This window comes from Lytechinus variegatus, chromosome 13, assembly GCF_018143015.1.
Source record: "Lytechinus variegatus isolate NC3 chromosome 13, Lvar_3.0, whole genome shotgun sequence".
Classification (NCBI taxonomy): Eukaryota; Metazoa; Echinodermata; class Echinoidea; order Temnopleuroida; family Toxopneustidae; genus Lytechinus; species Lytechinus variegatus.
Genome location: NC_054752.1, coordinates 34,858,558 through 34,874,752, shown reverse-complemented (window position 1 = coordinate 34,874,752; position 16,195 = coordinate 34,858,558). Strand labels below are relative to the sequence as shown.

Below are 16,195 nucleotides of genomic sequence, written 5' to 3'. Positions count from 1 at the left end.
GAGTTCAAAATTTGGGATTTGTGATGTCATAAACGAGCAGCTGCCCCATGTGTTATGTAATATAAAATGTATGAATTTCAAATTTTGTATGGTTCCTGATGACTTAATTTTGTTTTCTTTTCATGATCGGGTGTGAAATGATTTGTCTATTGATATACAAAAGTTAAAGTGAAAACCATTTTCAATTTTCTGAGAAAATTACATTTCATTGATTTTTCACCATTCGCTATGTAGAAATGCTGCTCGCATATGACGTCACAAATCAAATAATTGAAATTCTAATAACTTTTTAATTATTTGATGAATTTTTCTGAAACCTTCGGCAATTTTTTAAATTATTTTTTCTGCTATTTTTACAATAAACTGTTTGTCAGGGTGAACTTTCCCTTCAAGCAATTATGGTAGGAGCAAATTTCATGTCACTGTTTTCACTATCCTCTCTTACTCATACCCCTTTCATAAACCCAATTATGCGGCTAATAGCAGCATAATTTGGTCGTAAAATTGGAGGACCAGAGTTATCCGCATTATTTTGATGCTGCTATTATCCGCATTATTTTGATGCTGCTATTATCCGCATAATAGCAGCATCGGGACAAGATTTTGAGTTTATGAACGCATTTCAAAATCATGCGGATAATTGCCATGGTGCGGTCACAAGGTCACCCTTTTCCAACACAACCGCATCGGAGGGGGCGTGTCCAGTTGTCATGACGATTATCCGCCTTTTTCAGGACGGGCGCTCGTAAAAATAATGCGGCTTATTTTCGGAGTTTGTGAACGCAATTTTTATTGAATTATCCGCATTACTCTTAGGCGGCTAATTGGAGGATAGGTTTATGAAAAGGGTATTAGTCATCAAACGTATTCCATTGCTTATTTGAATACATGTATTTACCCTAAGTGAATCATGGTAATTTTTTTACCATTATTCTCTAACATGATCAATCCCTTCACTACCGAATAATCTGAATATAAAGTGTGATCAAGGCCTCCCACTGTTCTTCCAGACTTCCAAAACAAATTAAGTCCCAACTTTAATTGTGGCAAAAGTATGTTTCAACTAAAAAAAACAGGTAAAATGGAAGAACCAGTGTTTGCACAATACTACATTGTGACTTGAGAATCAATAGATGAAAACAAATATTCAATGTTCACTGCACTTTTAAGATTGGAAGTTTTAGATGTTTCTCCACTATGATTCACAAATTATAGACAATATTTTATAAAAGATGGAAAAGTTTTCTTACCAGTGTTGATGGGCAAGCATTCTGTAAGGTTATCATATGTTTTCTCCTACCAGCTGTGGTAGATTCCAGCACCATCTAATAAGAATACAAACAAAAATAGAAAATATTTGTTTTTGTGATTCATTAACAATGATAATTCAATCATAGTAATGTCATAATAAACACACAATAACTGACAGGTACCTCAATTAAGTAGTCCAAGTGATAATTTAACTAATATGAAGTTTATCTATAAAAAGATCAAAAGGCAGAGCCTAAGCCGTACTGGTGTTAACATTTTTAAATTAGACCAAATCGTATTAGACCAATCGATGGAATCAATGGACCAAACAGCCATAGGACTAACCTAGAACACTGTAAAAACTGTGGTGTTAAAAATGACACCAATTGGTGTTAATAGAGGACCACACCTTGAGGTTTTAAATTACACCCTAGAGATTGAACATAACACCAGAGTGTAAATGTAACAACCAAAGGTGTTGTAATAACACCTATAGGTGTAAAACTAACACCACCAATTTAACAAAATAACTGGTGTGGTCCTCTATGTACACCGGTTAACACCACAGTTTTTGCTGTGAAGCCATTTGAATCAAACTTATAAATGAGTTTAAGAGTACAAAATAGCTCAAACTGATAAAAGACCATTAAACTTTGTCAATCTGGGATTCTGATCAAATAGTATTAGAACTGAGACCAAACGGCGGCTTTAAACCATGTAATGTAGCTCCACATGTTGGGAACGTGCAACAAAAGTTCATGTTCTATACCATGATCATTGCTCATCAGTCACGCCTGCGTTGCTGCAGGCGTAACAAGATGGGGTGAGCTAGTCCTTCATTTCATCATCTGGACAACCCCAGTAAAAATTCAGGATGGATTCTATGAATGAGGCTGACATGCCCGCTGACGAGCCACCTCCATCTGTCGTAGCCAATCAAGGGCTGTGATAACCGACTGACACGCCAGACCGGTCTGGGGGTGGCGTTCCCGGGTTCACACTATTGTCCAAGGGAAGGGGGACTTCCCAGCAATGAGGAGAGTTTCCCTCCAAATCATAGTCTGAACAATCTTGGAAAATGCTCTCCCTTCATGGTGTAGAGGTTCAGGGACAAAATTTGGAGGAGAGAGTGGCTTTGAGTGCAATTTGATAAGTTACAGCTGTTGTCATTAAAGTTGTGAAAAAGAGATGGCAGGGGTCCGCAGACTCCGCAAGTCAAGAAATCAATCGCAACTCCCAAATGCGCGCTGTTGATTGGTTGAAAATCAAGTTGCGCATGATTTTTAGAGTTGCGATTGATTGCAACTCTTTTGCAACAGGCCCATGCAGCCTGTCGCAAAAAGAATGAATGAATGAATAGGTATGACCTATTCATGGCTTTGTCAACCCCCCCCCTGCAAAAACATTGCAATAAAAAATACATTTTCTCTACAGCTTGAAGTCTGTTTCTGAAATGTGAAGACAAGTGTGAACAGTTTTCAGTGGAAGGATAAGATCTAGGGGGAGACTGTCCGTTCACCTGTGACATCAGTCTGAACGCAGAGAATAAGGAACTGATCAAGACTCAGTGTCATTCTATTATCATCATTGATCTAATGCACCAATACATCAGGGTCATTTCACAAAGCTTGTTTTCAATAACAATTGAAATGTACTAATAACTGAAATAATTGCATTGGTCTGGCCAAGAAGAAAGTAATAGAATTTCAGAATTAGATATTGATTGTTTCAGCAAACATGGCCAAACATTGTCAAACCATGCAATATTTTTAACTTAGTCAGAATGATGATCAAGCAACATACCACTCATATATTACACTATTTCTCATTTCTTACAATGATTGAAATATTTGATATTACATTGATTTGATCTTGTTTCATTATTGCATTTGAAATAACCCTTCATTTGGACAAACAGCCCATTTTCCCCCAAGAACCTTTGGTTGATAACAGGGGCCGCGGAACCGGGGGGGCTGGGGGGGCTTCAGCCCCCCCCCCCACTTTTTTCCAAAACCGTGTACAAAAACGCAAAAATGACCATACGATTGTGATTTTTAGCATGGTCAGCCCCCCATCCACTTTGAAAACCATTCCGCGGCCCCTGGATAATGAGTTCTTGTTTCTCTAAAGTTATATTTTCTGCAGACTTCTTTCTGCCAATTTTCTGTCTTCTGTGCTTTCTCATTCATTTATCTTTTTTCAATATATAGGCCCTAGAATTAAAAGCAAACAGGCCTACTTAGAAGTGTAAATGAAAAAAGCTGAATGAAAGTGGAATATTAATTTGATGTTTTACAGAAATGCATCAACAGATGGATCAAGCATTATTACAGCTCCTACCCCAGAATAGCTGGGTCTTTTTAAAAATATGCCACTGGTCAATACCATACTTGAAATCAACATATACATGCTCCGTTGTTTCATGCCTTGATACCATTTCGGTAATATTCTGCAATTATTTTACTTCAACCATCCGAAATGTCACTTTGTAAATATCAATTTCATCTCTGACCCAGCACTGCCAAAAACATCTCTTTACACAGTTTCATTCTAACTCAGACTTAATATCTTTTGAAATGTCTCTTGCAGATCTACCTTAATTCCAACCGGGTATCAAGTCTAGATCTCGGCCTACTGCCCCCATTCCCAACTAAGACCGCAATCCTCGTTTCCAAATCAACCTTTAACAATTGTACCAAAATATATAAATACTTCAAACATTAGATCCATGCTTCAAACAGGCAGTGTGTCGCAGCCATACTTTAAGAAGAAGAAAAGAATCATCGTTGATCTACCACTCAACCTGAGATGTCCGATACCGCCATGCTCGACCCAGTTTCAATGGACAGATGGGAGAAACCTCTAGCCTGGCTTCAAGACTTGTTTTCTAAACTCTCTCAATAATACCACGATTTGTATTAAGTTTGCAATTAGGCCTACAACAGGAGCTTGCAAAGTAATGCGGTAGAAATGGCTGTGAATCAATATCACATGAAGTTTCATTGAAATATATGACATTATTCCATAAAAAAAATATGTGGGTAATAGTCAATTGTTTAATCCGCAGGCATATGATATCTATTATTTATTTTTATTGAACAAGAAGATTCAATTGGTAAGGTGTTCTTGTTTGGTGTTACATAGAAGCTTTCCTTTCCAGTCAATTTCAATGTCGAGTCTACTTTCTTCTACCCAGTCTGTACGGAAATACTGAAGGCCTATATACACTCTCTGTAGAGAAATCAAAGAGCAGACTAATAGTCTGAAAGTGAAGACTACAGGATGGGATTGGAGGTGTACATACAGTAGGAGAAGTGGTGGTATATATAGGCCAAGTTGGGCTAGATTTAGGATGCAACAAATATTTGTCAATCAGGACCGTATCTGGGGCATGGTTAAGCCCAGGTCTTGTCTCCAGAGGTTTGTAATGTTGTTTGATTGCCGGTGCAAGCACCAAGACATTGAACTCACACACACACACACAAGAAACACCGCTCTCTCGATGGAATATGCGGTCTTGGAGGATTCGAACACAAACACAGTTGCAGACTTCTTTCTAGAAATGCTGGATACTGAAGTGCTCTGTGAACGAGGACCTTTTCTCTCCTCCTCCATAGTATACTGTGCATTTTGCTACCTCATGATAAGTTTGGTAGCTTTGCTCCCTCACTTTAAGGTTTCTTTAATTGTGCCCCCCCCCCCTCCTCCTTAGATAAAATTCTGCAAACTTCCATGCAGGAGGTTCGTTCCATTTTGACCTCCCTGGTCTTACTAAAAGTCATGTTCGACATAGTCCAGGACCCCAAATCATAAAGATTACATTTATGGTAACTTTGCAATTATACCAATCAAATAATAGGGAAATTGGCTGATTGGCTGCTCAGCCTGCCAGGCAGCACGCTGTCAGGGTCTATTCTAGGAGAAAGATCTCTCCATGCTTTTTCACAGGTTTGAGAACTAGGCATACAGCCATGATTTGACCATTGAGATCTCTGTTGGTAGGCCCATCAAGGTTTCTTACTGGTAGACTAACCCACCTAACGCAGGAGGAAGCGGAGAAGTAATGAACTCGGTCCGACCTTGACAATGAGGTCACGGGTTCTAGCTACCTGAAGTCTGGCAATCCTTGGGATTAGGTCTGGATCCCATTATGAGGATTAGGAAGGACAAGAACACCAACATAGTACGAGAGAGAGAGATAGACAGAAGAGATCCCCTTCACACTACAGCAAAACCCAGGCATAAACTCTATCTTTAGACAAGTCATAACTTACAGTACTCATTTAGAATGTTGGTGTACTTGACAGACAAACAGTCACCACTGCCCTACTAATAAGTTTGTGTGACTCTCATTGTCACTCATTTTAGAGTAAAAATTAATGAAAAGAGTAAAAAAATCTATCAGAGAAATCAAATTTTCCCTTCCATCAAGGGATCCTTATTTCACTCCATAATGGAGGAGGGGGGGGTCTATATCATCCCCAGCATTAGACACAGGAAAGGGATGCTTGAAGTGAATGCAAAATGACAAACATTGCTATGTCAGGCAAATGTAGAACTTTATACAGCTAATACAAAATCCTGATATTTTATAATTATCAGGGAATAATTATATGATATTATAATAATATGATAAAGTGTTGTCATGAAATTAGATTAACCATCATTAAGTATGATGATATGTATATGTCAATAAACTTGTCTTTTGTAATAACCATGAAACTTAGATACAAACAAAAAATTATAATACAATGTTTAATGGTGGTCTGAAAGGGAAGGGGTTTCAACATATGTCATTTGTCCATCAAAACAGAATGATTTCTTTGATCAAAGCAACTCCTCATTTTGTACTATCTGTTGAGAAGTGTTTTCTCCTTACGACTGGTATGGCGCCCAGATGGGTAAAGCTTCCCCTACTCTCCTCCTAACCTTGCAGCCAAAATGACAGATAAAGATTCCAACAAAATACTGAGAAGCTATGATCAAAATGATATTTGTAACATAACCCGGGACATGACCCCACAAATGGAGCTTAGGAAGCTCTGTTCATTTCTCTTTCTGTCACCCGATGTAAGATTTACCAAAAAATAGTTTGACCTTGAAGTGCTACTCTAACGTTCAACTTAAAATAAACATAGGAGATATTCAATTCAATTCAATTTACATTTATTTCATTTTTGGTAAAAAAATATACATAATACAAAAGTACAAAACATACAAAATTATTAACAAGCAAAAGTAAAAATGAAAATGAAACAGGGAAATGCAAAACAGCCAAAAGGCCTTGTATATGTGAAGTTCCCAAAATATTATGTAGATTGTAAAGAAATTAAAAGAAAAATACATGATTTGAACCAAAGTAGTGAAAGTACTGTACATAAACTGAGACAAATAAATGACTACGCAAGTATGCATACTTCAGGTAAAAAAAAACTGCTTCAATCTTCAATATGAAAGTGGTCCTGCATCTGTGTGGCCACTTCCATTCACGAGTGGATACCATGCGCGACCATGGGGTCTCGAAAAGCACCCTAAACACGTAATTTCCATATTCTGAAAATGCACCCCTTAACAAGTATTGGTGCGTGAAACCCTACCCTTAACAAGTATTGGAAACAAAACGATACTCTTGGCAAATATTCCCTGAAATGAACCCCTAAACAAGTACAGGAATATTTTATTGTTACGGGTCCTTCGGTCGTCGGCTTTACCTTTTTGGTTTAGTACGACCCAAGCTTCTACACCTCGCGCAAATCGGACTCTAAACACGAAGTGTTGGGGCAAAAAGGACATCCTTTATAAAACATTTTAATTTTGTTTTATCATCCCCGCAAATTAGACCCTAAACACGTAATTTTCCTAGCGAAATAGATACCCTTTTTTCATTATTTTTGTGTTTTTGACACCCTTATCACGTTTCGTGAAAAAGACATCCTTTTTACGTGTTTTTTTGGTCGCGCATGGTATCCACTCGTCAATGTAAGTGGCCCCCGGGTCCTGCATCTGTGTTTGTCTAAGACATATGTAAAATGTAAGGCAATGTTTCATTACAGGAGAAAAAGTAAAAAGAATATTGTAAACATCAATCTATGTTATGATATATTTAAGTAAACGAACTGATCAATGTACCTAATTGCATGTGTTTAAATGATTGTATTGGTCATTTTCAGATTTATCGAAATTGCAATAATGGTAATTTGGTGATTAAAGCAAACTCATTCAGTTGGAGGTCAAGAGGTTATTAGAATCCCTTTAACTACAAACATTCACATCTAAGTTAAAGCTATGAATTTACATTACTAACTACTTACATGTATTGTCTGCTTTCTGAATTCCTAGATTTCATTTTCAACACCACATGACTTGATCTACTTTCCATAATAAACTGGATCATATCTAAATGGTAGCCTCACTATTACACAAAATAAAAAATACTCCTATCAGAAGCCTTGTATTGTTTACTGAAAATATGATAAGACTACTGTAGGCCTAAAAATGCAGTTTCATCTTTATTTTGCCAAAATTGACAATTCAGTTATATCATTTAAAGGAGAATGAAACCATTGGAACAAGATAGCTTGTGTGAAAACAGAAAAATCAAAGAAACAGATCAAAAAAAGTTTGAGAAAAATCGGACAAATAATGAGAAAGTTATGAGCACTTGAATATTGCGATCACTATTGCTATGGAGATAGCAAGTTGGCAATGTGACAAAGATGTGTGATGTCACTTGTGAACAACTCTCCCCATTACTTAAGTATATATTTCACTTGAATTGCCTCTTTTATCACATCTATCCATAGATCATGTGTTCTTCCTACATGAGGACATGTAATACATATTTTTTAAGAATACATCATGGATAAAGAGTTTGTATCATCATAAGAAAAAGCAAAAAGAGACATTTTGAGGGTATTTTATAGTCCACCAAAGGGAAAGTTGTTCATCAGTGACATCACACATCCTTGTCGCATTGCCAATGGGAGGATCTCCATAGCATTAGTGATTGCAATATTCAAATGCTCATAACTTTCTCATTATTTGTCCGATTTTTCTCAAACTTTCATATTCTTTGATTTTTCTGTTTCTACACAAGCCTATAGTGTATCATGTGATTGGATCGTAAGACCTTACTATAAATATTATTTACATTACAAAAAAAACATTTCAAACAGAGTGTTCATGTACAAAATCTACCAGTTCTAATATGAACAGCTGGTGTAACACAGGAGTACATCATGGGTCCATTACTCTTCTTAGTGTCCTAATTCATTGGAGACTTTTTAAATTTCTTTCCACACATGGATCTAAACCTTATCTTATACCATCAAATAATATTTTTTACAAGTTGGGCAGTTCTATATAATGTGTACATCTGACCCCCTATATATGGGACCTTCATGAAATTGTCTATCACTGATTTCATTTTTCATTCGACAGTCTGTAATGTTCTCAAAGGACCATGACTTGGTCAGTTTATGAAGTGAAGTAAGACTTGAGAAAAATGGGGTTTGGACATACAAAAAGGTTGATCATTTAATGGAATTGCCCAGTAGATAAGTGCCCGCTTTCCATCCAACCCCCCCCCCCCCTCTCTCTCTCCCTCTCCACTCTCTAATCATATTGTATCTGCTTCTGTAATGAAGTCATCTTCACATTAATTCTATCTATTTCTCTTCCTGTCTCGGCCTATCTCCCTATTGACGAGCGGCTGACAGGAGAGGACATTTGATGTGTGCAGTCACGCATACAGACAATAATAAGTCCAACTCTCACCAGCTTAAAAAGGCATGGGAGAAAGAAAGCTGGCATGACGAATCGAGACAAATGAAAGAAGTTTGGGCGGAGAGACAATCATCGAGATGACCAGACAACACAAAGCACTCTGAGAAGAATGGAATGGCCTTCCTGAAAGGATTTTACAAGATTAAAGAAGCTGGAGAGTGAGAGAGAGAGGGAGAGAAGGGTGAGAGGAAAAAAACATAACAGCTTGGTCGCCTCTGAGAGATAAGTACACATTGGAGTTTGGGTACTAATGGATGCTTAATGGAAAATAGCACGCTAAAACAACATGGGGCTTTATTGTTGGAGGTGTGTTACGCAATAACGTCCACTCTCCATACCCTAACCCTGGTCCACGAATGCAAACCATGATGTGCTTCAGAAGAGTCAATCCCTCAATGAAAAGCTCAAGTGGGCTTCCTTGCTCGCAGATTTTCAAAGGAAAAAGTGGAGTGGACATTCACAGAAGGGGACAAATGAATAAAAGTGGAGGTGAAAATAGAGAGAAAACATGGTGAGAATAACAGGAGAGGATTCGTCTAGGGACCTTTGACATCAGTCCATGGAGTGCCTCTACATTATTGAATATTGACAAGCTCCTTCGAACAATTGAGTCTGGTCAGAGGGGTACACAAAAGTACCCCTGGTCCTTTCATAAAGGGGGTAATGATTGAACCAGGGGGGAAAGGTGGACAATAATGGTGCCATAATGGACCCAGACATTTCTACTTCTATCCAAATCCTCTCCCCCACTTCCCCCCTCATTGAAAAGTAGACCCTTCTTCTGACAAATTGGCGGTGGGCAATAAACGTGATTTATTGGTGGTAAGCTGGGTCTTGGGACTCTAACCTGTATAATAGATAAGAGAGTGAATACAAAGCACTGAATCAACTGCTGTATTGATCAGTTCCCTGGGAACGCTACTTGAGGTTGAATAAGATTAATACATTAATGTATCCCAGGGCCATTGAAGGTGTAGGTCTACATTCTATGTACACCTGGGGCAGATTGCACGAAAGGGTCTTTGCAAGAACCGTCTTTCGTGTCGCCCATTTTTTATGATGCGCCATGTGAAACGCATTTTAAATAAATCATCTGCAAACATATTTTATTCGTCCATTAAAATAAGCAAAATATTTGTATATAAAATGATGTGATATATCATGAAATTGTATAAAATTTTATTTAAAAGCAAGCTAACGAATCTTATTCTTTATCATAAATTTCAGAAACACCTGGCTTATAGCGTATCATAAAAGATGGGCGACACGAAAGACGGTCCTTGGAAAGACCCTTTCGTGCAATCGGCTCCCATGTTCTTCATGTCCCAGAAGACCCTTCAAATACAATGTAATAAAACAACATAAATTACCTACTACTTAACAGAAAATGTTTTGCATACTTCCTTTGCTCTACTTGCCTAAAAGGTGATATAAAATAGAATGAAATAAAATATGTTATGAGGACCACACCTGATAAAAACTATTTCTGCCTTCTTCACAAATTTGTAGATTTTTCAACAACAAAAAAACTTTCATAGGAATCCTAAACAGCTAGTTTTCTTCCCTACCTTTAAATTGGATAAGCTATTTATAAAATGCAATAGTTCTTGGATTACATCGATATATTAGAAATACATATCAATATGGAAATCTTGAATTAAAGAAAATAACATGGAAACAATTGTCATTATTATTCTCCCAAAATTAATTCAGTGTGCAAAGAGTTAAACTTAAAACTTTGCACTGGGATCAATTGCCAAGCTTTCTGATCAAAGGGCCCTGACCAATCTCCCATGACTTTTTCTAATCCTTGTTTCGTTCTGCAACCTAACTTCTTTTCACCGCTCCGACAATCGCTATTATCTTCCTTATCCATGGGAAGACCCGGCATACAATACACTCTGGTGTACAGGAATGTTCCCTTCAGAATCTTGGAGGCCACATGGAACATTAATGTGTCAAGATATACATCATCCCTAAGGATTAAAGAAGATTAAAAGTACAAGTACACACACCAGTGATGATGTATAGTCACTAATCCCAATGCATTATATTTGGATAATCTTATACTGATTGGGTTATAATTCCATGGTAGAAACCTTGTTTGTCTGTGGCTCTGTCATGTCTCTAATAAATTGATATCAGGTAAGCCCTACCTGTGAAAGTAAAAGTGAGCAGTTGTTTACCCCAAAAACAAAATTTAGAATTTCACACCATCCCCTAGTTAATGGATCATCGTTATTGCAACGTTAAAATCTGAAAATTAAATTTCAAAGAAATTAACACTTGCAAATTTTTGTAAGGTTATCTATTAGGTAACAATAAATATTTTCAGTTAAATGAAATTTCCCCCTCCCCCTGTTTCTGTCCAAATCATTTAGGAGCTTTGAGGCCAAGTGGTTTAGTCCCCATCACTTTGAAAGAAAGGGCCTTGGGTTCAAATCCCAGCCATGATGAAATTTCCTTTGGAAAGACATTGATCCACATTGTGCAGCGCTCAACCCAGGTGAGGTAAAAGGGTACCTGGCGTGAATTTATTCCTAGAAATGTTTGCGCACTGTAAAAGGCTGTTTGGCTAAACTACGGTATTAATATCCAATTCCTTTCGCTTAGGGGCACCATATCATAATGGATATGCACTAGACGAGAACTGCAATATCTTTTTTTTTGGGGGGGGGGCAAATTGCCCCTGTACCCATGAATATTCTTGGCAGACACCTATGGTAAATTGTAAGCAAAAATAAATTTTCTGATGGTTGCCATTTTAATGGAGTTTGAAAGACGATTCTGCAGAATCTCGGACATGAAAAGTCAATTAACACAAGATATATATGAGCCTTCTTCCTGTTTGGTCCTGATGTATTGCTTGTATACCATCTAAGATTGACCTTTTACCATGTTTACTTCCCAGGTCAAACTCAATGTTTTCCAATGCGTAGACAGGTACGTATACATGAAGGGGAAATAGTGAGATTGAACACTTTCCTGAAATAACTGCTTTAGGTAAACACTTTAATTTGTGATTCTTGTTTAGGATTTTATCCTAAAAGTAATATGATTCAATGGACCCTAAATCTCCAAAAGGTTTTCATTCTATCTGACTGCCCTTGGTTTCTAATGACTTTCAGAAGAAATGAATGATAATCTTGCATTTTATCAAGCTTTGCAGCCTAGAAATTGGCAACAAAATAAGTCTGAGAATACTGGATAAAATGCAACCTTGATAACATAAGCCCCTTATGTTTGGGGTTGAAATTTTGTATCAGGGTCCTTCCTAAAAGAATAAAGATCTATGTCTAAAACACCCTGTGAATGTCCAACTCTCTATATTCATATTATCCAGAGAGGGGAGAAGGAAAAATACTTTATAATTTTTAATGTGAACTGCTAGCACCTGTGGACACAGACTCTAGTCTAGCCTTTGAAAAATTATGCAAATTCCATGAATATCATTATGCAAAATAGAAGCAATTATCAAATAAGTAGGAAAGAATCTGGTTTATTGCAGCCTCATATGACCTTTGTCAAAACTACATGTGGGTACATTTCTTGATCAATCAAAATTTGATCAATAAAAAAAGCATACACCATTTCACTCTCTGTATGAAACCAAGAAAAACTACAAGCAACTTAAGTCAACAAGAATTTGAATTGTTAAAACTTTCATTGAAATATTATTGTTATTTCATCTCCAATGCACATCCTGTGAGTAACATTGTTTTCTTTCTTTTTTTTTCTTTCCTCCAGAATGCCATTCATTTCGAAGAGAAAGAAATCAAAACCACAGTTTCTTTTCTTTGAGCCAAGGTCCATGGACATTGGTCTTTAGGTTGCTTGGGAAACATCACATTAGATGTATAGCAATACCTCGGCAGCGGAGTAAACTCTTCTCACACCTTGTGACAAAACGGCGAAACCATCGGAAAACAAGCCTTCGCACAGGCCAATGTTATTCCAAGCCGAGCGCTGATCAATCGCGGCTGAGTGGCACAAAGGGTCCCGCGACGGCTTCGTGAGCAAGTCTCTCCTCGGGGCTGCGTTCCGACAAAACTCCTCGATGTTAACGCCTCCGTGCCTCCCGATTGTTCGTCTTTTCACCGCCATTGTCTCCGTTGCACCTCCTCTCCCGTGTTAGAGAGGCAGTCACGTGAAAAACTATTCATGTCATAATTTTGATCTTGCACAAGGCGTTACAACAAATTCTCTACAAAAGCAAGCCTCATAATAGAAGTTTCCACACCACTCCTTGTTCTTTTTTTTGTTTTGCTTACAGAACATGGGAGTGAAAATAATGTTCTGGGCTGGGTATGCAGCTAAATTGGCTGCATTTATAGTGATTGACATTGTGAATCCATTCCTGACCGAAGGAAATTGGTGCTTCCGCACCCATCCAAACACTAAAAATACCTATTCGCTATAAATTACTAAAAGTCATTCAAACATCGAAATACAGTTATAGTTATTCACATTGCATGTTCACATCCACCTGAACCAGGTAAGGTTCTGTTTTAGTTTTGATGCAACAAGGCTCTTGCATTCCAATATGGAAGGTGCTTTGTGCCTCCAGAGTTCTTGGCTTTCACACTACAAATTCACTGCTAAAGTTCTCATAATGTACCTGACAGAAGAAATAGGACATGCTATTAAAAAGTGAAACAGAAAAAGTGGTGATCAAGGGGTGAAACCAAATCAAAATATGAGATGACAAACAAAATATAGGTATAATTATAAAGTGCTCTGAAAGGTACATCAATGGAGAAAGGACTAGCTTAAAATGTAAATGTAGGTCAGTTCAAGAACGCTCAGTCAGTGTTTAGCAGAATATTCTTGAGGGATATTTTGTCAATTTTGCATTCCATTTCTTTAAATTTCTATTTTCTCCTCTATCTTTTTAATGGGGTAAACTTGCCCTTTTAAGTCTTTGCAAACTTAAGTAATTCTGAGGAATAATATTTTTCTTCTTATTATATGAAATCCTAATGGAATCTCACTTTCCGTAATGCACAATATACATGTAGATGTTCCCTTAAATAAACGACTTAATACCTCCTACAGTACAAAGGAAAGGGAGAAATCTAATTATCACGAACGTTGACTTTAATTGAGCAAATGTTCTAAAATGCAACATTAGCGTGCAAAGGGTTAACAACATGGGTCAGGAGTGTGTGTGTCCACTGTCCTGCACCTATTATGCTTACTATGGCCTTCCTCTCCATCAAACCTAACACAGCATCACCTGAAAGAAATCAATTCAATTCTCTCCATTTGACACGAACCAGATGGCATCCAATCACACTCTCTTCATGCAGCGAGGAGATCTCTCCCATCAAACATACAGGATATTAATTAAGTGAAACCATCAGTGTCATTGTTTACTACTGATTCAAGTTAATTGAGCAGAACTCGCTAATGTGGGTGGAGGTTTTGTTGACAAGGGAGAGCACTTTAGCGCAGTCTGTACAGCGTGGGTGCAGACTCTAATTAGTTGACACAACAGACCGGTTTCGTAACAACATTCTTTGTATGTTCTCATCATTGAAAATGTGATCCATATAACTCTCAGAATTCAGTCTGTATAGTGACCAATTAAAAATCAGAATATGGATAATACCTACATTTGATGTTGCAAGCATTTTAAATCCTATAAGTAATGCTGTATAAAACTTTCAATAAAGATAAATCCAGTTTGCTCCATACAGTCTTCAGTGAACCCTTACATTAGTCTGCTATCCAGAGTTGCTACACCCACAAGTCGGGTTTAACTTAAACTCACATTTAAAGTTGTGGTTTAAGTATGGTTAGCTAATTGTTACATAAATCACTAACAGTAAAGATATCACACTTCAGCTCATTTGGCTCTCAAATCATTCATAATTGTCTAGAAAGTATAAATAGATGATTGTCTTCGCCATCAATGAATCAGGAGAGAGCACAGTAAACATAAGAAACATACAACTTTTGATACTTTTGGCTTTCCATACTTAAACCACAACTTTAAACCTGAGTTTAAGTTAAACCTGCTATCAGAATACAGGCCTCAATGTTTTCTGAATAGTCTTGTCACTATGACCTACTGCTATGCTTGATAATCCAGAGTATTAACGAATGCAAGAGAGTGTCTATGGATGCCTCGCTGATAGACCTCAAGGCCCCTTTCACCGACCTTAAGATACTACGTGTGCCCTTTTTCATTTTTCCTATTTGTACGGTAATATAAAAATATGCCCTTTTGAAAAGTAGCGTGACTTAAATATCGAGATTGAAGGGCTGATAAGTTAACCATCACAGGCTACAGAACCAACATAACAGACCAGCCACGTCAATAAATTATGACACAGCAAATTATGCTCATATACCTTCCAATCCATTTGAGACATAAATGTAACTAATTGATCGATACTTTGATTTCAGAATTGGTTGAACCTACATAACTTGCATAACGATCAAGGTGATCACAAGCAGAGGACAGACCCACTCAATATACTTTGCATTGGACCCAAGGAGAGAGGGAGGCCATCCATGTTCAACCCCTTCAGCAATGGAGGTACATATAACGCATAGATACCTTCAAGCTCAAACTATTTCCTATCAGATCGCCCATCTTGATGTCTTCTCCCCATCCAATTCTGGAGAGATCCTAATGACAAACTAACAAGGCATGCACACATACCATCCTACCTCAGAAATATCCTATGTTACATAGCCTGCGGGCATCCCTCAAACATGCCACAAGTTTCGCCAACGAATCGTCGTCATCGTCAGGCCTAAAAATCATCCTATCTCTTGCAAAGACAACGTCCTTGACGTGACCGTCTCATTTTCACCGCTTTCGTTTCCCCTCTTTTTCTTTAATTCGACAAGGCAGGAATAGAAGTCGTGATATACAAGACACCCTAGGTGCAGACGATCTGGACAGTTCACTTGTACTTTACGTCAAATTTTTATTGATTTATCGCACAATGCCTGGATGCTCATAATCACCAAAACACACCCTCCCAAAATTGCTCTCTAATATTCCGCCAAACGTTGCTTTGAAATTTCTTCCTCTTTAAACACAGAACTTCTGCCTTCTCTTCCTCCTTTATCTCCTCCTACTCACTTCAAATTGTCCTTTTGATGTCAAACAAGAGGAGAAAATTCTTAAACTTCAAAGAATTTA

At 37.6% G+C, this 16,195-nt stretch overlaps 1 protein-coding gene across 1 annotated transcript in view; it reads right to left on the bottom strand.

Moving 5' to 3' along the window:
• LOC121426932 (reversion-inducing cysteine-rich protein with Kazal motifs-like) overlaps nucleotides 1–16,195 on the bottom strand; it is a 104,079-nt gene that overhangs the window by 67,313 nt on the left and 20,571 nt on the right. Inside the window, exon 3 of the mRNA XM_041623343.1 lies at nucleotides 1,251–1,325. Coding sequence (XP_041479277.1) covers nucleotides 1,251–1,325 — 75 coding nt within the window. The remainder of the gene's footprint in view (nucleotides 1–1,250; nucleotides 1,326–16,195) is intronic.